The sequence below is a fragment of the Netta rufina genome (assembly GCF_964035555.1).
Source record: "Netta rufina genome assembly, chromosome: 7".
Taxonomy (NCBI): Eukaryota; Metazoa; Chordata; class Aves; order Anseriformes; family Anatidae; genus Netta; species Netta rufina.
Genome location: NC_140130.1, coordinates 15,876,912 through 15,901,695, shown reverse-complemented (window position 1 = coordinate 15,901,695; position 24,784 = coordinate 15,876,912). Strand labels below are relative to the sequence as shown.

General features: G+C 44.9%; 2 protein-coding genes across 2 annotated transcripts in view; one reads left to right on the top strand and one right to left on the bottom strand.

The window, feature by feature from the left end:
- Nucleotides 1–234: 234 nt before the first annotated feature.
- Nucleotides 235–16,205, bottom strand: AP3M1 (adaptor related protein complex 3 subunit mu 1). Its single transcript, XM_084290586.1, has 9 exons — nucleotides 16,070–16,205; nucleotides 8,398–8,673; nucleotides 7,529–7,700; nucleotides 5,817–5,954; nucleotides 4,584–4,669; nucleotides 4,068–4,201; nucleotides 3,484–3,691; nucleotides 2,522–2,666; nucleotides 235–1,284 (listed from the first exon to the last, which is right to left on the bottom strand). Exons 2-9 carry the CDS (start codon nucleotides 8,668–8,670, stop codon nucleotides 1,184–1,186), a joined length of 1,257 nt encoding a protein of 418 aa, XP_084146712.1. The 5' UTR covers nucleotides 8,671–8,673; nucleotides 16,070–16,205; the 3' UTR covers nucleotides 235–1,183.
- Nucleotides 16,206–16,311: 106 nt separating this feature from the next.
- ADK (adenosine kinase) overlaps nucleotides 16,312–24,784 on the top strand; it is a 278,606-nt gene continuing 270,133 nt past the window's right edge. Inside the window, exon 1 of the mRNA XM_084290056.1 lies at nucleotides 16,312–16,499. Within this exon, the coding sequence (XP_084146182.1) occupies nucleotides 16,444–16,499 (56 nt within the window). The 5' untranslated portion in view covers nucleotides 16,312–16,443. The remainder of the gene's footprint in view (nucleotides 16,500–24,784) is intronic.

Genomic DNA, 24,784 nt, shown 5'->3' with positions numbered 1-24,784 from the left:
TTGCTCTGTCCTTAATGCTTAGATTGTGACATTTCAGTTATCCCACATTCAAAAAAAACCAACACACAAGCTTACTTGCCATGCTCATGAATGCTCTTCCTAAACTTCGAATACCTGCATAGCAATTAAGTTCAGTGAAGAGGTAGCAATTACTTATTTAATTGTATATTGGATGTCTCTTATCTAAAGAGCATTTTGGATAGTTTACAATAGTGAATACTTCACACAAGAAAATGTGTTTGCAGTAGAGTTCCCTTTATTTCATAACATTAAAGCACACAACCATTAAATACACTTGACACTTCTATTGTGCTATCTAAAAAGCTACACTCCAATATACACATGGCACAAATCTGGTGGCATCCACTTCAAACAAGTGGAACATCTAAACCAAAGCAAAGGCTTCACATAAAAAATAGATCGTACTCTCTGCAACTGTATTCTTAAAAAAAATGACAATGATGAGATTGAATGGAAAGAAAGTAGATTACTGAAGCAACAATCACCTCCCATATTATGCAGAATGTTATTTTTATCAGCTCATCTGCAGATGGCACAAATGAAAGCTGATTAAGGCAAACGCTTCTCAGGAAAGGCGATTTCTTGTAAACAGCAAGGAAAATATTTTTTCTTCATTAGAAGGTCTTTCCCAGGAGTGACATTTGCTATGTCCCAGGCCCTTCTGGGACCCCTGCCCGGCTGCTCTATTTCTGAAGGGATTACATGATGCTTTGTGGAATGCCAACTTGCAGCTGGCTGTAAGAACAGCTGAGCTTTCTTTGCAGGCAGCTACAGCAGCAAAATGTGCCTCTACAAGACTTTTCCAAGGGCCTGTCTGGCCTTCATAATGTGCTTGGCCTCTGGGCTTTGGTATCTGGCAGTGTATGTTTACAACATTTTGTGGATCACCTATACCAAATGATTCACCAGCACAACAATTTAGTTTAAAAAAAAAAAAGAAAAAAAAAAAGTAAAGGTGTATTAGAAAAAAAGGTACCTTATTTTAAAGCCATAATAAGAAAACCTAAGCTACACTTCCATTTTAAGAGCTGCTGTGCACAAATGCTTTGCTCCCAAACTAATCAGTGTGTCTATTAATTAATCGGCACCTAATTAATAGCAACATAAGTCACTAAGCAGTCATTTTTTAAGGGGAATTTCCTCTTAGAAGTAGAGCATCTTCTCATGTCCTGACCTGGAATTTTCCTGCTTTTGTAATGTATTTGACACCTTTAAAAGGCTTATATTTTTCTCCATACATGTCTAGGCGATTTACTTTCAATCCTGAAAAAGACAAAAATGAGAGTATAAAGTCAGAAGCGAAATACTAGAGATCTCCTTTCTCTGTTTAACAGTCCTGTTTTCTTTAAGCAAGTTAAGGTCAGCTAGGAAGCTAGTTTATGTTCCTACCCCTTTCACAAGTTCATGCAGTTTAAAACAGCAGAAGGGACCATTCCTGTCACCTAATCATAGCTTCCCTGGGAGGGAAAGGATTTTTTTGTTTTGTTTTACTCAGTGAGGTCACATCCTCCTTATGAGGGATGAACTATTGAACAGATGAGTGCACCTTCTAATGCGTATGTATGCTGCCCTCGTGTTCCCAATAATGCCAGTGAAGCAGAAGACAAAGTTTAGAAGTCTTCTCATGGAAGAGATTATAATTTCAGTAATTCCTGTTAGTAATTAAGGAACAGCAGTAGCTATTAATTACCTAACAGTTTCAGGTTGGCTGCTGCTTTCCCACAAGTCTACTGCCTTTGGCATCCAGCCACTGGTTTGCTATATTTAAGCTAGTGGATTGCAAGTTTAAGAGTAAGGTGTGGAATTCTGTTCTCATACAAGGACTAACCCCTGTTTACTCAAAGTAGTCTAGGAAACAAAAGAACCTGGTAACTACCTAGAAAGACACTACATGCACTACTGCCCATTCTCATCTACTAGTTTCATACATCCTCCTTCCATCCAAATGTGAAGCTTTGCTCTGTTAGGGTCTTGGTCCTGCAAAGCTTACTTACAGAAGCATTTTACAGCTAGACAACTTGTGTTTAAGTGTTTGCAGGCTGAGGCTTTGTTTCATTTAAATATACTTTTGGTCATTAGTCTAGAGATTTCATTACGATTTTCCTTGCAGATTGGTTTGAAGATGAAAAACTAGCCAGCTCCAGAAAGAAAAAGGGCATTTTTTTAAAACAACAGTTTTTTGAACACTATAAAGGGCTTTAGTGGTACAAGGCTATAGCAAGTCGAGAGCAGCATACTAAATCACCTCTGCACTAAAAGTAGTAGTTGGCTTCTGTTTAACACACAAGTCAACACAGAAAAGCCCATTCCTCTGTACATTTCTCACAGCCTTTCTTGAGCAAAACTGGCAATTCATAATTCCCAACAAGAGCATCTGGCAGCAAGGTTAACTGCTGGGTTAGAACCCAACTAACTTCAGATCTGCATCTTCAATGCAAAGATTAACTGTTTGCTACTGCTAATTCTCCATCAGTATTGATTTCCTGTAACACCCACTTACCTGAAATTGCGAGCTGTTGGATCTTAAACTGGATATTTAAACTTGGATTTTCTTCTGGCTTGGGGGCTCCAGACTGCAGGTTCACTATGCCCTTCAGATTCGGTAGCTTTTGAGGGGTAATTTTGCCAACGTCCCACGTTAACACCTTGTCAGGAAAGAGAAAGCGGTAGCAGTAGCCTTTATGGATACCACCTATAAAGCCAAGTCCAGATGAAGCTTTTTGTTTGCAGGCTGGGTACAGCAATCAGCCTGGTAGCCCTAAGAATTATGTTGGTGTTTTCATTCTTAAAAGATCAGGGTCTGTTCTTTTTAAAATCAAATGTTACTTGGAGAGCTTTTGCACAGAATTCAAATCAAATGCGGCCTGAGATATTTCAAGGGCAGCAGAAAGCTCAGAGCAGGCTGTGAGACCCAGTAGAAAGGCTTCGCTCAATACATATCAGTGCAATATTTCCTGGGGACTAAAAAGCTTTGGAAGCTTTGGGAAATTCAGGTCACAAACCTCAACTGAGAAGCAAGAAAGCAGGACTCCCCTGCTCTGTTTCCCTTCCTGTGTGTCTTCAGGCAGTTCTGTGGAAGCGGTTTTCCTGATTTCCTGCCACCTGTTTTTCTGGCTCTTTGTTTTCAGCTCTACTGCATTTTGTCCAGCTAAGTATGTTTTTAATAACATAGCTTGGAGAATACACTACAGCTGAAAGCACCAGCAGAACACCGCTGCATACACTGAAGAAGAATATTTGCAGGAGTGAAGGTGCAGGGGCAGGAATACCAGAAATAACCAGAAATCACACTTGGTGCATCTCTAAGACTGGAAAAGTAAATCTTAAAGAGAATATTTTAATTCATAAATGCGCTGAAGGGAAAGATTCTTGCGATGTGTGGAACAGTGCTCTACTACTTTGCAATATGTAGGACTTGCTCTAATGTCCCCTGAGGTAAATAAATTCAAAATTAAGCCTTACCTTAGTAACTGGATCAAACGTATAGCTGCCCTGCGTAGCGGTGAGGTTCATGTTAAGTACTGCTTTTGGCATGTGAACTGTCATGACAACACCTTCTACTGTTTTTCCCATATTCTGTTTTGGTCCAATGGTAACATCAAATCTTCCTGAAGAACTGTTCTCCTTAAAGCTGATCATATGCTTCACATATACAGGAATTGCCACCAAGCTGAGAAGAGAAGACAATATTATTAAGACAATTTTGACTTTTTTGCTTTATTCTTTTTATGAAGATATGAATCCTGTCTACACAGAAACTTAGCCACAAAGCGTCTAGCAGCAACCTTGATTACCAGAAATCAATAGCCCTGCATTATTACCACACATGGTTTATCCCACTGAAAAATGATTGCTCGCTATCAGCAGCTTGCTGAAACGCTGTTTTCTTTAGTGGGGACACAGCACCAGATCAGACAAAATCTGAAAACACGTTTTTTGACAATAATGCAAATTCCCCTCTTAAAAAGGAAAAATCTGCAGTTACAGTTATCTAATGCTTTCCATCAAAGTATGTAAAGAACCAGCATGTCTAAACCAGAACGTACTTCTGTGAACTGACACGGTATGAGATCAGTCTGAAATTCCCATCAGGAGGAATAAACGAAAGGACTCTTTCAGACTCCCAGCGTTTGAATCGAATACATGGATGGAAGCTGACATCATCCAGCAGTCTTGGATTCTGTAAATAGCGGTAAAGTGGTAAGTAGAATCTCATAAAACATCAGCAGTTTGAACTAACTACTGAACTACTACACAATTCCTGCTTTTTGTACTCTTAAGTATCTTTTCTCGCCATTTTCTGAGATGCATTACTGAGCTCAACGCATTTCTGGTCTGATACAACACAGTAGCTCCCACAAGCGTATTTTTGTGTACAGACAAAACCCATCCCAGCTACTGAACAGTGCAGCAACTTTTGCAATACAATTTAAAACTTGATGTATTATTTTTCTTGTTTAACATATCAAGTAGTAGCTGTGCTTTCACATTTGTTTAGCTCTGTTCATTAAGAAAAATGCATCTTAAGCAATTAAAATGGACAAACACACTGCTAAACTTACCATGAAAGAAAGAGAAAGATCCGGCATTCCTGAGAGCTTAATACACGAATCAATAACACCTTGGATTTCTGCAAAGACTGTGGAACCTGTGGAAGAGGAAAAAAAAAAAAAAGACACCTCACTTAATACATTATCAAGGGCCTACCAAACCTGCAGTGCAGCTAGAGGGCACAGATGACATTTACACAACACTCGGGAACGTGCCAAGCAGAGATAGGAAAGGTCATTCCAGTTACCTGTGGCCTGGGCAGCTTGCTAAAATACAGGAACCAGAGCAAACATCTTGTTCCAAATCAGCTAATTATACCTTTGCAGGCTGTTACAAAGAACTTGTACTGGGTATGTCTGAAGTGGTTGCAAGCAACGTGCAAGTAAAAATTCCAGAATATGCAAGCTCTCAATCTTCCTTTCATCTACACTGTCTACTGTCTCCAGAAAAAGGGGGAAGGTTGTAGAGGTGCAGGGCAGTTGAAGCACAAGAAAACAGTCAATATGGAAACACAGTAAGTTTGTGCCATAAAGCACAAGCTGTCATCATCAGCTTGAGCTTTCACAAACACAGCCTGTTTAACAAGAAGAGTACCTATTCACCTTGATGTTAAATAAATCTATAGCCAAAGGAAAACACAAGACTACTAAGCACTGTACCCAGAAAAGGATCATTTTCTTAAGTGCTCCATAAGGATAGAAAGGAATGAGCAGGGACTCTGCACTAATTAGTCCTATAAGCAAAGGTTCTTTTAGAAGATATGTAGAAACTCTAGTTTATACACAAGAAAAACAACACTTCCAGCAATCCTGGAACAAGTTTTGTCTTGCTATTGGAGGAAGGCTGATGACTTCTTTTGTCTCATTCACGTGATGGCCCATAAGCAAGGAGATAGATTATTGGCAAGAACTATGGGAAGATAGTTTTGCCATCACATTACAAATGAAGTATTTTTTTCCATTTGTATCTCAGGAGACAAACAACGTGCAATCAGAAAATACTGAAGTACAGAATATTTATTTTAGCTCTACAGTATGTTTTTTGAGCATATTGCTCTTCTGAGGTAAACTAAAGGAATACATTTCGGCATGTCATTTTGAATTGGTCATATATTTCTATTTAAGACATAGATTCATGCATAGGAAACAAGTGCAAAAAAAAAAGTAGACTGTTGTCTCTCTAAACACTAATGGTTAGATGCAGACACAGTCAACAACCAAAAATGAGTTTGCAAGGCATCTTACCTGATTTGTCTATAATCGCATCAATTTCCTCAATAACATCAAAGTAGGCTTCGTTGTTTGTGTATTTTACCCCTGCTCTGCGCCAAGGAATGTTGGACAGCTGTCCAGTGGGAAGTGTGTCACCCACATTACTACTGCCTTAAAAATGGAAAAGAACTCAAAATCAGTAATAATTACAAGTGTAATGTTGCAATGACCACAATTAAGAATCAAAGTAAGATCTGGCCCCCAGGTTTTGCAAACTAAAACCCAAACCACTAAAATTTCATTTGTTAGGTGCCATGAACAAACTTTATGGATGCATACAGACTTAGAGCTTTTAATTTAATACTGTGCTCAGCAAAATACAAAGCTCAGGTCAGTGGCAGGGTTGAGTAGGAGCTAGATCCTCCAGAGGATTTCATCACTACAGCTGAACACATCATAGCTCCCTGCAAAGGCTCCGAGTACCCTTTTCCCATCTTCTTGGTGTTCTATCTGGCTGCCTTCATAGCCAATTTGCTGATAAGAGCTGTTATGGAGAAAGACCTGGAAGAAGCCTTAGGGAGAGTTTCCACCCCCTTCACTTTGGAACTACTGTTAAATCCAAGGCTGTCACTCTTGGTGCCCACCTGAGCTACCCAGCAGGGATGTGACAGCCACATCTGTGCCTAGCTGATCCAGTCCCTGGCCCACAGACTGAACTTTCTAGCTTGACTTGCCTGATCATGATGGATTTACCCAGTGATCGCTGATCTGTAGCTGGCCCTGTTATCATCTCCAGCTCTGATCTGGCCCTGACTCATTGGCTCAACTTCTTGGCTCCTTGTCAGGGAGGCCACTGCCCCTGCCTGCCTTGCCGTCACCCTTGGCTTGCAGCTCTTACCACCACCCAGTGTGAGAAGAGGGCTTCGTGAGCTACATGGTTGTGAAATAACTGCTAATATCATTTTTCAGGGAAAAAAAAAAACACAAACACACAAAAAATGCCACACAATTTAACACCAATGAGACCGTAACAAAAAATTAAACTTCGTGTGCTACCCCTACCCCAAAGACCAACTCCTCTGAGCGCTGCCCCTGCGTGGCCCTGCAGCCCACCCACTGCCCGTCTGCAGCACAATGTACGGGCAAACATCTCACGTATCCTCGGCCCCATGTGACACCTCATGGCTTACCGCCCTTGCTCCTGCCTGCCAGACCAGCAGATTCCACCAGCTCAGCTGACAGACACGTGGCTCTGTCAGTGCAAGACGTGTGCGTTTACAGCAGCTCGAAACTGCACCGAGCGTGATGGATGCTGAGGGTGGCGGGGGGCCGAGGACAGGCTGTCTGTTCCCAGCCAGCAAAGATTTATTAGATAGCTGTTATATACCTTTATACAATCATTTCTTATAGTACATATAACCTTCTCCAGTGCCCCTCAGTTATTCAAGGCTTGGGCTAGCTCTGTACCACTCCCTGAGCACCTGTCTCCAGTATGTGCTGTCTGAGCTGGGAACTGCTATTCCTGAGGGACTTCAGCAGCTGAGGCTGGACCAGCAGTTCATGGGGACATCGAAGGGTCCATGCATAAACTGCAAATAAGGAAGAAGTTGCTTTTTCTCAACCAGCCGGTCGACAGTGACCTCACCTTACACACTCACGCCAATACGATATTACCTTTTAGCTATGAAGCGTGATGGGGCTTTGCTTTTAAGCTGACCATCACCTCTGAAAGTTTATTTTCATACCTGTGATGGAGTTGACGACGGAGCGCAGAATTGTGGGAGGCTTAATCAGTTCCTTCAGTATGTTGGATTCTGTTGCCAGTGGAAAGCCATTGTCTAACATTTCTTCCAGAAGCTCATACACAATAACTACATTGTCCTTAATTGCAGTCTCAGAACATTCGCCAAAGTAATCCTAAACAAATCAGAGATTATAAAGAGAAGGATTTTTATTCCCGTTAAAATTTTCTGCCTTTTTTTTTTTTCCAGCTTACCCCCCAATATCTCAAAGAACTTTAGTGCCTAAGCTGAAAAGCTACTTCTATACTGTGACTGCATCATATGTTCAGGTCACATTTATCATCTAATTAGAATTAAAGGCAGTGTGAACAGTGAAATTAATGTAATCTGGTTTACTATGTACGTATGTCCCAAGGGTTCTCCCATTTCTGAACATTAACATGTCTTAAGTTAGAAAACTGCTGTAAAATATGGAAACTACCTTTTGGCAATGACCAGTTTTCAGAGAGGTTCCTTTATTTACCATGTCTGTCAAAGAAGTTGAAAACTCACTCTCATTTCACATCTCTTCCTTCCTTCCTGACGACATGTTCCTCCTAGTTTATCTATATAACACGAACAGTATGAAAGCTCACAGACAAAAGGCAGCTTTTACAAACTGGCATTTGGGTTTTAGTGCTTGTGTGCTGGTCTCTAGAAGTCAAATGAATACACAAAACAATTCTCTTTTCCTCTATAAACCGGCAATTGACTTAACAACTGCAAAGGGGAAAGTCACGGGCAAGACAGTTTATTACCTTTCTTTAAAAGACATCTATACAAAAATTCCTTTGGAATTATTTCAATTTTAATACTACATAACGGTGACAGACCTGGAAAGTATCTGCTACTCGGTGCAGAAATTCGATTACAAAGAGCGGCGGCACTTCTGTCTGTATGACAGACACAAAGAAGATTTTATCCCGATAGATGCTGATGAGGTAGTGATGTGGCGTTGAGATGACAGGAGGCACATTCTCAACATCGATTGCTTTCTCCTGAGCTTCAAAGAAATAATCACACACAGACTGGCTCACAACACTCTTCCAGTGCTTCTCCAGGAATATATCACCAGAACAGTTTATAAGAAACAGGCTGTGGATCATTTTCTGTTGGAAACAAATTCAAAGAAGTTAAAATAAACAAAAGGAATTGAGGATTAACATTACTTCTTCTCCCACATTCCCTTTCTTATTATGGCTATTGTTTACTAATATGCAGTGTGAATTTAGGATACTGCTCTCTTTAAAAAAAAATCCATTTTCTTTATTTAAGGAATGCTCTGCCACAAAATAATCCACAATGGATTAAGCTGTTACCATGTATCACAATGTAAGCAAGAAGCCAGCACCCTTGACTTCTACTTGCATCCATACCAGGCATTTGTAATTTATTTCTTAAAGCACAGCTGACTGTCCTGAGTCGGCACTCACTCAAACATGCATGGCAACATGCAAGGATAACTTCATGATTTAAGTTTCCTTTTTTTTTCCTCGTGGCAGAGGAGTTTGCATAACATCTGCATGTGTAACTGAGCACTGTGGTATCTCGAAGAGAAATCTCATTAGCTTGTCAGCTTTAGCTAGTGAACAAGAAAAGTGTTTTTTATTTGCTAGCTAATTAGTCTTTTGCTTATGATCTACACTAAGCTGCAATTGGATAAAGGACTGAAATTCATTAAAAGTACACAAAAACATAAATTTACCTGTTTTACCTAACAAAATTGTTTCAAATGAAAATATAGCCTCTAAAATACAATGAAAAACTAACTCACTCATGAAACAAGGGGGACATTAGCTGCAGTTATGGAATGTGACTGTTTTTTTTCTTGTATCTTTCAAGATTTACAAATAATATACCCCAGCTACTGATCCTTCATTTTATTCTTGGGAAAAGCAGCTTATCTGCCTTTTTAAAAAAATAATTCCCAGTCTACTTCTCAACTTGCAATGCGACAGTAAGTGAACAAAGTTATTGATTCAAACCAAAGTGAATCAACTATTTTCTCCACATCTGTACCAGAGACAAATGCTGTGAGGGTTCAGCTTATGGAAGCTATAAAGCTATATTTAAAGCTATGGAAGCTATAAAGCTATAAAGCCTTGGCTGACCTGCAGCATAACCACACTGAAAAAATTAAGTTTAAATTCAGGCTTAGAAAACAAAGCCATCAAAATTTAACCCAAGCACAGGCTCCTCAAGCTGAAGTGGTACTTGCATCCTGCATAAACTCGTTCTGCAGTTGAAGAAGCTGCCTCTGTTCAGCCCTGTTGCCTTCCAAGTATCAATATTACCAGTCCTGCAGCTCTGCAATTACCTATATTAGGGAACTGGTCTGGTCATAAATTGACACGGAAAAAGGCAATTCTGATCAAATCAGCTTCCTGAGGCAAGTTGCTGCATTGCCAGAGCGCGCTACATCTGGTGCAGAGGAGGGGGCAGATGACAGCAAGGCACCAGTGGGCCCGCTGGGACCGCACCGCATCCCAGGCAACTCCTGTCAAAAGCACACTGTCCTTAGTGGTAAGCACAAAGGGACCCACGGCCAATCTGTGGACTGGAAAACCCAATTAAGCCAACGCAGCACATAAGGGGAAGTTACTTTGGAATTGGTGATTGCGGATTTTTTTAAAAGTGAGAAAGAAAACAAAGCTACAAAGTGACACCATTGCATATTTCTGCTATACGTTTTCTGAACCAATTTAATCTCTAATTTAGTTTGCTAAAAACCAAACAGGCAATTTTTATACTATGAGCACAGCGTTCTCACAAAGGAGCCCTGACACAATGCTGTAATCCAGTTTAACTAAACATGTTCTGAATTTAGCCAGCGCTGGACATTAAAACCTCCAAAATCTCCCGGATAGCCGCACAGCGGCGCTGAGCATAATCAACCGCTGAATGTCAGTATTGTTCCGCGCCAAGGCAGCCAAACATATGAAGGTGATCAGCTGTAAAGCTCAGAATAGTTCTCTGTACATTTTAATATGGATACAATAGTGTATCTGTTACCGGCCGTAAAACCCCATTCCCAGTGCGTGCGCCCCAAGCTGGGTGGGGGCGTTCATCCCAGGGCTGACCCGCAGCGTGGCTGACACTGCCCCCACGAAGGATCCCGCAGTGCCTTCAAGCCCTCGCAGCTGTCCTGCTGTAAATGTTCACACCGGTTCTAGGTCAGGAGCCACTGCTTCGTTACGCTGCATTTTTAACGAGCACAGCGTGCAGCACGCCAACAGCATTGTGACCTAGGTGCAGCCACGCTGCCGCGCTCTGCCTGCAGCCGGCTCCCAGCTGGAGCAGTGTCTGCTGGCAGGACCTCTTCCCTGCCATGAATCCCACGCACGGTATCAGGCTGTGACCTATGTGCCGTGGAGGGAGGGCCTGCACGGCCAGAGGGGCAGTGGCGTTGGACCCCTGCCCCTATTTACTCATCGGCCCCAGATGCCCAGACGCCAGCTGCGTTCGTGACTTTGTGCGGCCTTGGGGCGAGGTGGAAAAGCAAACTGACCCTGGGGCCGTGCCCAGCAGATTATGGCCTTACAGTGACTGTGGAAACCAGGAGTAAATTCCCACCTCGCTGCCTTCCCCGTCCCCTGGTACGTGTCAGAGGATGTCCCATGATACATACTGATTTTGCTTTTAGAGCAAGCGTTCCCTTCACAACCCCTCACGTGCTCCTTCCTCCTTCACAGCCTTTAGCAGTATGTTAATGAGAAACTTAATTAGAAGTGCTCTGGAAAATTGTAGCTCTGGCCTTGCAGCTTGTATAGACGTTCAGCACCCCGCTACCCACGGGCACAGCCTGCTCCATCGGTCAGCGGGTCAGCTCTCTGCCCGTGCTGACCACAGTAAGGCAGCTCGTAGAGCAACGCAACGCAAACCCATTTCACCATCCCCACACTGTCAAACTGGCACCAGCCAGATACAGATGGATGTGATGTTGTCTACCTTGCAATTGGTACTACTACAAACATATCTTTTATACGGTAAGATTTAACAAAATTTACTTACGGTGCTTCCAATACCGAGGATTTCCCTGCTACTCTATTTTTTGGCTGCCAGGCTTCATATAAGACGTGGAGACATCCCTGAGTTTTTCTCATTATCTAACCTTGTCCTTCTACCCCGTCAGAACTTGAGATTTGCAAAGACAAAAGGATTAGAAAAGCTAAACATTAGAAATCACTCCAGTAACAGTGAGATTCCTCACACCATTAGGTCAAGTAAATACCAGTGGGCAAAGAGCAAAGCTTAGGAGCTGGGACGCTTTGAGGGTAAAGGTCTTGAATCAAAGTCCATCGGTTTAAAATACAGCAGCAAAGGCACACCGCCAGAATTCAAGAACCAGGGAGTGCCTCTGCAGCAGCGGACACACACACCACTTTGAGAGGGCAGCACGCAAACACCCTGTGTAAAATAAAGGATGTCCTTCAAAAGGACGTGTCTCCCATCTCGCTGCTTCGAGGCCTACCTAGGAAGCAGACTGAAGGACTTTGTGGTTTATTATTTGCATCTTTAGTCCAGAGGAAGCCATTTAAGGTAATGTTTAATAGGCAGATATCCTTCAATACTCCTGCTGGCTGCAGATCTTCCCGTCACTGCAGCAACGAGGAGCCCAGCACAGGCTGCGTGGTTGCTTCTTGCAGACCTCGCTCCCACCCTCATTAAGGTGCTGACCTAAGAAATTCCTCACGGCTCTACGGGGTCATTTTCACTCTTCAAAACGTGAAGCCCTCAAAGAAAACGCAAATATTTTAACTCAGATGTCTTCAAATATGCTATTTCCAACTCTGTGCCTTTTCTTTTGACTAAATCTGGATTTTGCAATTTCACTTTTTTTCCCCCCCATCTCTTGGCAGAAACATCTGGACCAAAATCACAGCAGGCTTACGAGACAAAAGCAGAGCTCACTGGAAAGCTGGAAGGGCTGTGATCATGGGAAAAACACTGCCTGTATGGGCTTGTCCTTAGCTACAACCAAGTACTCTAAAATTTAACTAATGGCAGAAATTCTGTTGCCAGCTGCTTTTCCCTGACACTGAGCTGAATTACAGCCAGAACTCCGAAAAACAGGACCCGAGGAATTTGTCACTGACCTCTGCAATGCCCTTCAGAGTGTTACTGAACAGGGCTCGATGTGGAACCATCACTGGAAAATATTCCGGAGCTCCCACGTCCCCTGCATCTGGCGGAGCTGCCCCAAAGGGCACAAGGATTAGTGGGAGCAGACTGCCTGAGCCTCTGCTATGTATCTGTGGAAATGAACTTCTAGCCCTTAAGAGAATGGAAAGTAATCAAATGCTCAGAGTAATCTGGAGAAACAAATAAGCTCAAATAGATGGTTCTATTTCTACTTCAGTTAGTATTTTTGTCACAAGCAGCTGGTCGGTAGTTTAAGCTAGCTTTTTGCAATAAATTCAAGATATGTCACAAATGTGCCACAGATGTGGCAAAACCAAACCACTTTTGCTTCCCTCCCCCCCAGCCCCATTCACTGACTCTTAAAATAGAAAACTACCAAGGAGAAGTCCTATCAAACACTTCAATGACATTTACAAGGCAGCCAACGTGACAGCTCTGAACTTACAATTAGCTGGATAAAACAGCAGTAGTTGTGAGCCTCAGATCTTACTAAAATGAGAACAGTCTGTAATTTCAAGGTTTTTTGTTTCTATTTTTTGGAGGGCTCCTATTGCTGTTAGCATATCTTACTGCTGCTACTGAAGTTGTCATTGATCTCTTCATTTATAAGGTGCCCACAGCTTAAGGCACCCACACATTAGGGTGAAAATATATTTTCACCCCTTCTAAAGAAGTGCCCAGTGTTTTTCTTTGTTACTCGAGCAAAACTCCCAGAACCAATTCAGCGGCCACCTAACAGCATCAAGTGCTGGTGACTTAGATGTACAACTCATAAGCAAACTCATCCCTATTAAAGCCAAAACACTTTGCTTCCCAGATACTCAATGTACATTTATTTACCTTCCCTCTTGCTTAAAATTTTGTTACTGACTTTCTGGAACTGATTGTGAAAGGAAGCAGTCCTCGGAGAATATTCTGATGTTGTCTTAAATCAGTATTTAGTGTCCAGAACAGCCTCTCCAACTTCCTCCGTATTTATACCAAAAAAAAAATCACATCCTGCATAACAATTTGTGCAGCATTTCATCTGACTGATCAACTTTCCAATAATATATTTGCATGGTGCCTCTGTACAATGCAGTATAAATCTTCTAAATGCTGGCAAGCTTGTTCCATCTCTTGCCAACACAACAATATTAGATTCAGAATAATCAAGCAGTATTAGATACTGAATAATTGTGGTTCCATTTGAGATCTGCAGGAACAGAAGGTTTCACTGTAAAAGCTAAAAACCCAATAAAGTCTACCAGAAAAAAAATAATATTAAAACTTAATTGCTGAAGCGACATTTTTACATGAAGATGGAGCATTTCTAAAACAATTTATGTCCAAATCGGGGAATCTAGGACTGCTAATGGACCATTTAAGAAATCTACTCTCTGAAAGCATTACTGAATAAAGACAAAGAGAGGACCAAATTGAAACAGTACGGCCAATATCTCATCACCAGGAGTTTCAGAAACAGACCGATAGGACTGTCAGGCTCCCAGAACCACCAGAAACTTTGAATGTCCAAGGCAGCAGGATTCGACCACAGGACACAAAGCCCCATCTCAGTAGTTACTTGGGAAAATGCGTTGAGTTGGTCTTCCAGTTCACTGCTCCGGTACCTCTGACAGGCTGCAGCGAGGGTGCCACCAGCTTTATGCCACTCTTTTCATGGGCTCTATTTTAAGAGGCACTCAAGGTTCATGAAAGGACAGTGCAGGGCCACAGAGCCACGCACTACTGAAATCCTAGACCTGAGCCAAGAAGCACCACTGCAGCTCTGCTGGAAACGATAGCTCTCCCTAACAGACGTGCACTCTGACACAACTAGTCCAAAGTCCAAATGGTAAAGGAAGGCACATACCCATTTTTATTTACCTTCTCTTCCACAAGTAGAGAACAGAGCTGTACTCTTTAATTCTACCATCATATCTGATCAAAATCAGGCTCCAGAATTTTGAGTGTTACAGAACCTTCCAAAAAGTTCCTGCTAAAGAGCAGCCCCTTATGCACGTACGCTGAACAAGCATAAAAACAATATTGCGTGTTGTTTGTGTATTAACTAAGTTTAATATACAGTAAAGCGGTACAGGAAGTAGGTTGGCTGAAAATAAAGCAGGAGGAAGAAAATACATTGTGAAAAGGTTTAATTTGGTTTCTTCCCATTATTACAGCTGTGATGTACAGCTGCCATTTGTCACCTGCTGTTCAGGCCTCTCTACCTCATGAACTCCAATTTCTCTTTCAAAAATTCTCATGACAGAATTTCTCTAATATTGCTTAATGCAAAATTGCTCATAAGGAGAGCACTGCTTGAAGGTGTGGCTGGGACTTAACTGGTACATAGCTACTTGTCACAACTGGAAACTTCACTTCTGGACAAGGAAAGCAAAGCTGAGTACGAGAGGATGTGGAGGGGTCTTACTGATTAATTTGCCATCGGTGAGGAATGTTCAGGTATGTGCATGCAGACAGGAAAGAATCTTCTTGACTCATTTTCTCCCAAATCTGGGTGTGCTTGTGGTTTTTGAGTTACCCAACACCCATGATACCACAGACTAAATCCCAGATGTTTACAGTGATGTACCAGCAAGGCTTTTAACTGCTGGCTGAATCAGCCTCACGGTTGGCACAGTCCTTTTGTACAAGAGTGCTTCTATCATTTTACCTCTTGCATGAACAATTCAATTAGCTTGTGCTTTTCCTGGAAAACAGCTTTTCCATTCCCATACCGCAGTCTGCCTTCTATGAACACAAATTTTCATTATTCAGGCATGACTATCTTTTTTTTGCCTGGTCGTTTATACCACAGCGACATTTAACAAAGTTGTTCCTTCAGCCACACCAACACCTCGGTGTGCTGAGGGAGCGGTGAATGCACTGTACCTCAGGGCAGGTCACCCCTGGCACAGGGGGCGAGGAGCTGCAGCCTGCCCCAGCTGCGCACTGAGCAGGGCAGGAAGGGTGCACTGCACAGCGATGGGTGATAGCGGATTAACGCCCAGGGCACATTACAGAGGCTAACGCTCAGGAGGACCCTTGCTGATTAATGAGGCAAGCGCTGTGCGCTCAGGCTGATAGGTCCAGGCTGGCAGCAGTGACCCTGGAGCACTGAGGGGCGCTGGGTGCCAGGGCTCGGGCACCTCATCCCCATCCCCATCCCCATCCCCATCCCCATCCCCATCCCCATCCCCATCCCCATCCCCTGGCAGCAGCTCCGGGCTATGGCCGGGGGTCCGTGCATCCCCTCCCGCAGGCCCCGGGCCTTCCCCTGGCGACCCGGCGCAGCCCCTCCCGGTGCCCGCTGCCCCCTCGAGCCCCCCGGGGCTGCCCCCGGCCGCCTGAGCGCGGTGCCGCCGCCCGCCCCCCACCTACCTCCGCGTCCTGCCCGGCGCGGCCCGCTCGCGGGGCAGCGGCCAAGATGGCGGCGAGGCCCGGCGGCGCGGGGCCGCCCCCCGGCGGAGGCGCGGGCGGCCGGGGCGCTGCCTGCTCCGCGCGGCGCCCGGCGGCGGCCCCGGGGAGCCCCGGCCCGGCCTCGGCCCGCTCGGCTCCCCCCCGGCCCCGCGGCCGCCGCCGGCCCCGCGGCGCCCCTCGGCCTCGGGCGGGGGACGGGGCCGCCCGCGGGGGGTCGGAGCGGGCGGGCGGAGCGGCGGCGGCCGGGCGGCGGGCGGAGCGGCTGCTGCCCGCGCCTCCCCCCCACCCCCCGCCCTGCTCGGCGGGGCCGGGCCGAGCCGCGCCGCGCCGCGAAGATGGCAGCGGGGGAGCCGCAAGCCAAGAAGCTGAAGCTGGAGCCCAAGCAGCTCAGGTAGCGGCCGGGGCAGGCGGCACCGCGACGGGGCGGGGCGGGACGGGACGCGTGGCCCCGGGGCTCCCCGCGGCTCCCCGCGGCTCGGGCTGCGCTGCGCGGTCCCCGGGCGCTGTGCGGGGCCGGCCGGGCGCGGGGCACGTGGAGCGCTGCGGGCACCCCGAGCGAGCCCCCCCGACCGCAGGGCTCCTGTGCTTGTTTCACCGCCCTGGCAGAACCGGTGGGGCTCTCCGTGCGGGAAGCGTGGTCGGAGGGGTGGAGCGGAGCTTTGGCTGGTGCCGTTCCTGCTGTGTTTTCTCGGGGTTATTGAGGCACGGGTGGATGTGCCCGATACCTGAGCTCCTTCCAAGCGCTCGGGATACGGAGCAGATTAATGACATAGGGCTTGAAACGCCAGAAATTGCCCTGGTGGTAGCTAATAACTTGTTGAAATACAGCATAAAGAGATGTTCTCATCGCAGTCCTGAAGAACAGCCCCTTTCAGCGCTGATGTCCTTACCCAAAGAACTAATCCTATTAAATTTGTTAAAGTCAGGGTACTTGCTCCTCTGGCAGCTGAGCGACTTCTCCAGCCTAATAATAGTTAACAAGCTCAGTTGCAGATAATGGAAGAGGAAAAATGTAACTGAGCTCTGAAGGAAAATAAATGGCTTGCAGCAATGTAAAGTTGTAATTAAGAAGCATCAGCTATTTCTGTGGGCCTCAGAGCAAGGAGAAACAAGAAACTGGGAACTGCAGTGTTTCTGCTTATAAAGCTTATTGGAGGAAACTGTGTTTTACCTGCCTCAAGCCCAAACATAAAAATACAAAAATTTGAGAACGTTGTTGAAGTATTCAGTTAAAAATGTAAAGGATGTTCAAAATGGAATGGGAAGCCATGGTACAGTGTACTTCGTAGCAACCTATTGAACAAAAATAATAATTTTGCAAGGTGCACAATGGGTCAAAAAAATACTAATGCTGTTAGAACTTCAGTACTCTCAATCTGTTCCAGGTTAGTTCAGTATGAAGTGCCAGCTAGACTCCAGTGCTGTCTGATAAGAAGAGCAATGCCATAATCAGCTGGTGATCAAACAGTGTCGATGAGTGTTGTAGGCCCCAGACCGGGCTCATGCAGTGGGGAAGGTGGGCAGGCTAGATTTGGCAGACCTCTGATCTTGTTTGCTGCAAGAACGTGCTTGGCTGCCTGCTGCTGGAGGACCTTGGCCCCTGCTGAGAGCCAGTACAGAAGGTACCAGCCCGAGTGGCAGAGGTCCCTTGACTTTGTCGTGTTTGTAACGAGGCTGGGTTGTTAATGGAAGCCGTGCTACTTGTGCTTGGTAGCACTGAAAGCAGTTAGCCTATGGATCAGAAAAGAAGTACAAAAAAAAACCAACAACAACTTGAAAAAAATCACTTGGGGGATAACAACTTCATATTTGTCATACTAAGAATTACGTGAGAATTTGTTGTTTTCAACATCTGCATTTTATACTCTACAGTCTCTTCAGAAGACCATGTGCAATGGACCAAACAAGGATGGTCTCACACCTTACTGTGCTGCCATATGTTATGAACCCGTATCTTTCCTCTGGCTACTGCACAATCTATTTTGATATCAAAAAATGACATTAAAAGTTAAATTTCACTCATTGTCACCAGCAACAAACATGTCCCTCTCTTATATCTTTAACTTGTCACTTTCTGAAAGTGGCATCAGGGAGGTTTCATGGATACAGCCTCAGTGCCTTTCAGGCAAAGTAGAACAAAACCAGCTGCCCCGTAAGGTAGGCAGAGCTCAGCTGGTTCAGCTGAAGTTCTTTGAAGGCAATGTAGGATGGTTGGCTTTTGCCACCAAGCAAGCGTAAGACCCAAAGGAGCGTTCCCAGCACAACAGGGCATTGTGCTGACGTTAATCTGCTGGGTGTCAGGTTTTGTATTGTCTTCTTTGACGGGTGCAAATCCCCGCTAAAACCAACGGGCTTTAGGCAAGGCCGTTAATGCATGTTACGTGGCTCAGACTTCTGACCACATCTCTGCTGTGTGAAATAAAATATCACGGTGCATGTCAACTGTACTGATTGAACAGAAAATTGGCTTGCAGAATGGCAAGCAGTTTGTCATTGAGCAGTACTATCAGCTTACTAGAAACATGAGGTATTACTATAAAGGAGAATTACTAAGGATCTGTGTCCTTTTACATTTGGTTTGGCTTTATCTTGGAAGTCTGTGAAAACTACAACCAGGCTTCTTCTGTTAATGGACTGTCACAGCCATGGAAGAATTTGAATGTTTTCTGTAGAAACATTTGGGCTGATATGTGTAATTCTGTATAGAAATCTGCACGCTTGCGGAAGAGAAAAATGAACAGTTGTGAAATCCTCCATGGTCAAGTCCCCTCTGTTACGTGATGGCCTTCTGGCAGTTCTGCAGCTGCTGCATTGATTAAATAGTAATGACGTAGCTGGCTGTTTGGACAAGTCGATTTATCTACATGAAGACAATGTAAGCATTGAATCTGACAAATTTGTGCAGAAGTACAAAGTACAATATTCCTCTTTTTCTGTTACTATTAGACATCTACTGCTTTTCAGAATAAATTATCAAACGCTCTGTGGGTAACTGTTGTCAAAAGCAGTCGTTTGTCATTGCTGTTCCAGTAAATTTTAGACAGCTTGATAGTCGTGAATGTAGAAATGTTGCTAATTTCATGCATTTTTAATTTTCTTAATAAGCAGGGTTTAAATTTAGCTTATTCTTTCATAAGCTTTCTAAAACTGAAAGAAGATTCTGAGTATTTTAAATTAGCTGTGACAAAGCTTTCAGTTAGAATTTAGTAAACCATTTTTCTTTCTCTCATTATCACTGGCTTTTTTTTTTTTCTCCACCTCACTCTCCACTTATATTCTTTTTAGTTTGTCTTTGTTGCTTTGTAATTTCTTCACTTTTCAGTTACCCAGATGTGGAAACGCAGGTCACTTTCTCTGTGTCGGTACTCTTGATAACCTCTTGGTACAAAGAAAGATCTGACTCTAGCACCTTGCTGTGTGTGCTCCCAGAAGGATAAAACCAGCAGATTTTTTATATTTTTTTTTCAGATGGATATTTAGACCCCTTTAGAAAGTAGACAAATAAAACCTTTTGATGACACTTGGGACGTATTTTTCTAATTTTGCTTCATCTAAGACGTAGCAGCAGCAATCTTCCCTTCAAAGTCATGTTGACAGAAATACATCCCAACACTGACTGTTTAGGATCTTGCTTCCATTGTGCTGATCTGTAACTCAGATCGCTGTGTGGATTGCCACGTGTCTTTTGCAGTTGTTGATGTAATCATGCAGGATTTATCAAAGCATGTGTTATGGGACATGGTTTCTACACTTTTGCATTCCTGTGTTGGAGAAGCTTGTTAGGGTGTTCCCTTCCTTTTAATTAAAGAAATCCTGTGCTTTATTGGGAAGAAGTGTGTGACTTGAGGAAAGAGGAGGCCACGGGAAGGCTATACATGCTCTGAACCATGAGCACAGCAGGGGTCTAGTCCTTCCTCCACTGACAGTACCTGCAGCCCACCTGGCAGAAGGGTCATTCAGGGGTAGTTAGTCTCTCCTAATATCCTCCAAAAATGTATGCCTCCGACTTAGTGTGTTGCCTCACTGAAGCCAGCAGGACCAGTCTTGTCGCGAGAGGTGCTTACATGCACGATTACGTGTGGGAGGGGAACCAGGGCAAATATGACTATTGAATAATGAGTCGTGAAGTTCCTGTGAATTCTACCAATTTTGAGAGTTCCTTCTTTTTCAGCAAATGAAACAGCTTGTGTAGAATTACTCATCTAATCGGATCTACTAATGTTACTTATAAACAGACATGGAAGATGTCTGGAAAGGAGACAGAGAAGTAATTGAATATAGTGTCAATTGTAATAGTGTAAAACGGACTTTATGCAGAACAAGACCTTGGCTTCCTCTGTTGTCACTGAGGTCTATTTGAAGTGGAAATGTTTGAACCAAAACTCTGGCTTGTGACTCAAGGTTGTGATATTGAATTGGAATAGCTACTTACACAGGCAAAGTACATGAGTATTTCACAAAACCAGTTTCAGAAGCAGGGAATGTGTTGCTGTCTAAAGGTCATTAATTAGTATTTGCTGGCAATGTGTCGGAAAACCTTATCTTCTTGAAAGAAGTAAATTGAACTCAAAGATATGATGTGAACACTAGGTTTTCTCAAGGATTTTCATCTTGTATGTACAGAACTCACTTCTTAACGAATTTCAATTTACATTACATACTAATGTTATTTATACAATAAATAAGCATTTTGTGTGAAGGTGAGAAGTCTTTGAGTATTACTCAGAATTAAGTGAAGTTTTTTTATTATTTTTTCCCATTTTGTAATGTAATCATTTCTTTAATGATTGTTTGGCCGCAGTCAAAGCTGTTCCATGCCTGAAGGATATGGTAATGTAAGGCAACTTGCTGCTTTTATGCTACTTTTGGATTGCATTTCTAGTGAAAGATATTAAATGTTATTTTTTCTTACACATTCAGAGTTACAAATCAGTTGGAACTGAAGGATTAGGCTGTTTGACTTGAATAAGATAGAGGAAAAAAGAATAGCTGTCTGTAATATAAGGAAGGCAACAGACTTACAGATTTTCTTTTAGATTAGAATTTACAGATTTTCTTTTGCTTTTACAGCTGTATTGTTTGTGAAGCTGGTCTAAAAGAAATGGATTATGCTATGGGATTTTAAATGTAAAATATTCCTAAGAGTTTGCTAAGATATTCATATAAGCTAAAAATGTTATATTTTATTGTAAAATACATTTTTTTCTCTGCAGAAATAGTTTCAAAACAATCATTTTTGTAGAAAAGGCATATAAGATGTGTAAAATGCTCTTATCAAAAGAGAGTTAATGGACTTTGTGCTTGCTAGTCCCATTTTATAATGTCTGCTGAGGCTATTAGGTAAACGATCAACCTTCTGTCTCACGGGGTTGTAGCATGGACCGCTTACCTAAAATTAACCTTATTTTAGTACTTAGAAGAAATTGCATGAAATATGAGGGTTGATGGAGAACTTTTTGGTTGTGTAGTAATGTAGACGATTTATACTGAATATTGTGTTATAGAGCACAATGCAGTCCAAGGCTAAGGCCTAGTTTGCCTGTATCTTGGTTACACAAGTTATATATGTATAAAATGTATAGTTTCTCGGATTGCTTCAATAAAGTGCTGTTTTGCAAGCTCTCCCATACTTGTCTGTTGGTGTAAGCACTTTAGTGGAGTCACCTGAGGTGCAGTAGTTCATCATACGTACAGGAACTGAGATGGCCCTGAACATCTAATCCTTACTGTATAATAACAGAAGCAGTCAGGAGAAATTGTGGCTAGAGCCTATCAGGTACTATAAGTTTTTAGATGAAAAGTTGTGAACTCTGTATTTTTGCTGGGATTTCTGAAGCCAAAACACGTGCCAAGGCATGGGTCAGCCGCTCCGTGCAAGCCGAGCAAGTTTGGAAGGAGCTGGATGGGCTGAGCGAGTTCAGACAGGCTGCCTAGCACACAGCTGGTGTGACTACAAGTCAAACTTGTGGCACAAGCTTCACAAAGTTAATCTGTGAATGACCATAATTGATAAATGACTGTTTAATTAGGGCTTCCCTGATTGCTCTTGCTCTAGCTGTGTGTCAAGATATCTAGAAGTTATCTGGCAGACAACCAAAAACCCCAGTAGTGGTAGGTGATGCCTTAAAGACATCAGTAACAGTAGGTTCTGCAGGTATGTGTTAGTGCAAGCAACATGATTGTTCGTACACTTGGGTATAGTTGTAAGTTTATAAAGTGCTATTGACAAGTGCTATTGTGCTAATTCACAAAAGGTTGTTTAATTTTCTAGAAAAACAGCCTTCTCGTAGCATCTTGCTGAATTGGTAAGAAGTTAGAAACGTTTGATGCTACCTCGTTTGGACTCTGTAGCTTAATATTCATAATATGCAGTTGATATATGGTAGACATTACTACAAATATAGGTAATGTGTTATATCTGTTTGGTCCCTTTAAGGTTCTTTCTTATGTGCTTGTTAAAGCCGGGTAATTATTTATGAGGGACGCTACTTGATTTTTTAAAATATGTATTTATTACTGAAAATGTTGTGATGGGACTAACAAGACATGAGTTTTGTTACTGCTATTGTTATATTTGTCTGTGTGATAGGATTTCCCTCCACCCCCTCATTTTCAGTTACAAAACAGAGGTTTGGCTGTTAGGCACTGAAATTGTTAAAATAAGAGTAATTAATTGTTCAGCACAGATGGGAGGATATAGCCATTGTGTGTCCAAATACAGTATTTACTTTTAATTACAGTTTAAAATCCTACTTCAGGATTTGGGAACCTGTTGTATTGTGTGTTGCAAGCTTTCGCTTAAGGGATTGGATGTGTTTCCCACTCCCCTTAATTTGACTTTTTAAGACCCCTGACCACCTTTAATAACCAGAATTTTGTGAGTGATAATTCATCGTCCAGTTGGGAAATCCAAAGAAATCCGTTTAACCTCAGGTATTAAACATAAATATTCCTATTATCTTCTAATGATGCCATAGGTCCTTAAGCATCATGAACATCTCAGATTTTGACCTCTTAAGACACACCTTAAAATCAGCAAATACTCGAAATGTCAGGCTTTAATTTTTCTGAGTACGATATTCCCATTTTGTAGATGAAGAGGCTAAGGCTAATAATAAACACATCATTTGGAAGTTTACGTATTTAATTAGAGGTAATATAGCCTTAGTTAACAGAACAACGTGGGATTTGCTTTTGGCAAAAACAACCCTTTCTGACATCAGTTTCATGAATCAGTGCTTCTGGTGCTGGTAAGTTAACAAAACAAGCGCCAAATCGTCACGGGGGAGCAGTAATCTGGCAGCCAAACGAAGAGCAAGCGGGCAGGAAGACAGGAAGAGAGAAAAACACCAACCTGGCGTTGCCGATGCTTTCCCCCCATGGCCTGGCAGCTCCTGTCGGATGTCACGCGCTGTGGGATGAGGTTGGAAGGTGAAGGGCTCGGATGGTGGCAGCCAGGCCCGCATCTCAGCAGTGTCCCCGCTCGGCCTGAGGCAGGTGGGGACGACAGAGCCACGCTTGGAAGCTGCGTGTGGCAACCCGTGAGTACGGTAACCTCGCGTCTGGAGATGAGGGGACCCTGCACCTGCACCTGGTGTGTCAGGGCCCTGCAGGTGCCTGTCAGCGGCGACTGAGGAAGGCGTCGAGAAGGTGGCTGGGACCTCGCTGAGGTCGTGCCCAGCAGGTGCCAATAAAAGGCGTCAAAGCGCATCCTTGTGCGCTGTGGGGGGCTTTGCTCTGCGCTGAGGGGGCTTGTCCCGGAGCAGCCCCGGGGCACACAGCAGGGATGGTGGCTGCAGGCAGGGGGACCTGTCACAGCCTGAGGGGAGCGGGGTGCCCTCGGGAGCGCAGCCGTTGTCACGGTGCCCTGGCCGTGCCCGGGGCCGCGCTGGCCATCTTTACTGCGGGCACTGCGACACAGCCCGGCCCCGGCGCGCTGCCCCCAGCCCGTTCCCCTCCCTTATGGCGGGGGCCGCGGCTCCCCCCTGGGGCAGGGGCACGGAGGCGGCGGCCCCTCGAGAGCCGGGGAGGCGCTGCCGCCTGCCCGCATCAAAGATGGCGGCCGGGGAGCCCGGGGCGCCGGGCGGGTCGGGTCGAGCCGCGCCGCCGCCGCCCGGTACCGCGCGCGTCCGAGCCGGGGCGCGAGGCCGGCGACCGCCCCGCAGCGCCGGGCTCCCCGCGGCTCCCCGCCGCCCTCCGCCGCCGCGGGACCGCCCCCGGCCGCCGCCCGGCCAATGGCGGAGCGCGCGGGCGGGCGGGGCGGGGCGGCGGCGCGCAAGTGGCTCGGGCGGGCCGTGGCCGGCGGCTCAGTCGCGGCCGAGCCAGGCGGGGCGGGCGGCGGGCAGCGGGCGGGGAGGCGACGGCAGGCGGCGGCAGGCGGCGGGGCGCCATGCCCACCCTCAGGTAACGCCGAGCCCCGCCGCGGCTCCTCGGGGAACCAGCGGGCGGCGGGGCGGGCGCCGCGTCCCTCCCTCCCTCCGTCTCTCCATCCCTCCTTCCACCCGCGGTCCCCCTCGGTCCCCAGGCGTGCGGGGGAGCCCCGCACCCGCAGCCCCGCTCCGCTGCGTTGCGCCCAGGAGGCGGCGGTGCCCGGGCACAACGAGCTCCCCGCAGGGCTGGGCGAGCCCCGGCCTCGCCGCCCCCGCCCGCAGCCCCCGCTCGCTGCCCGGGGTCCAG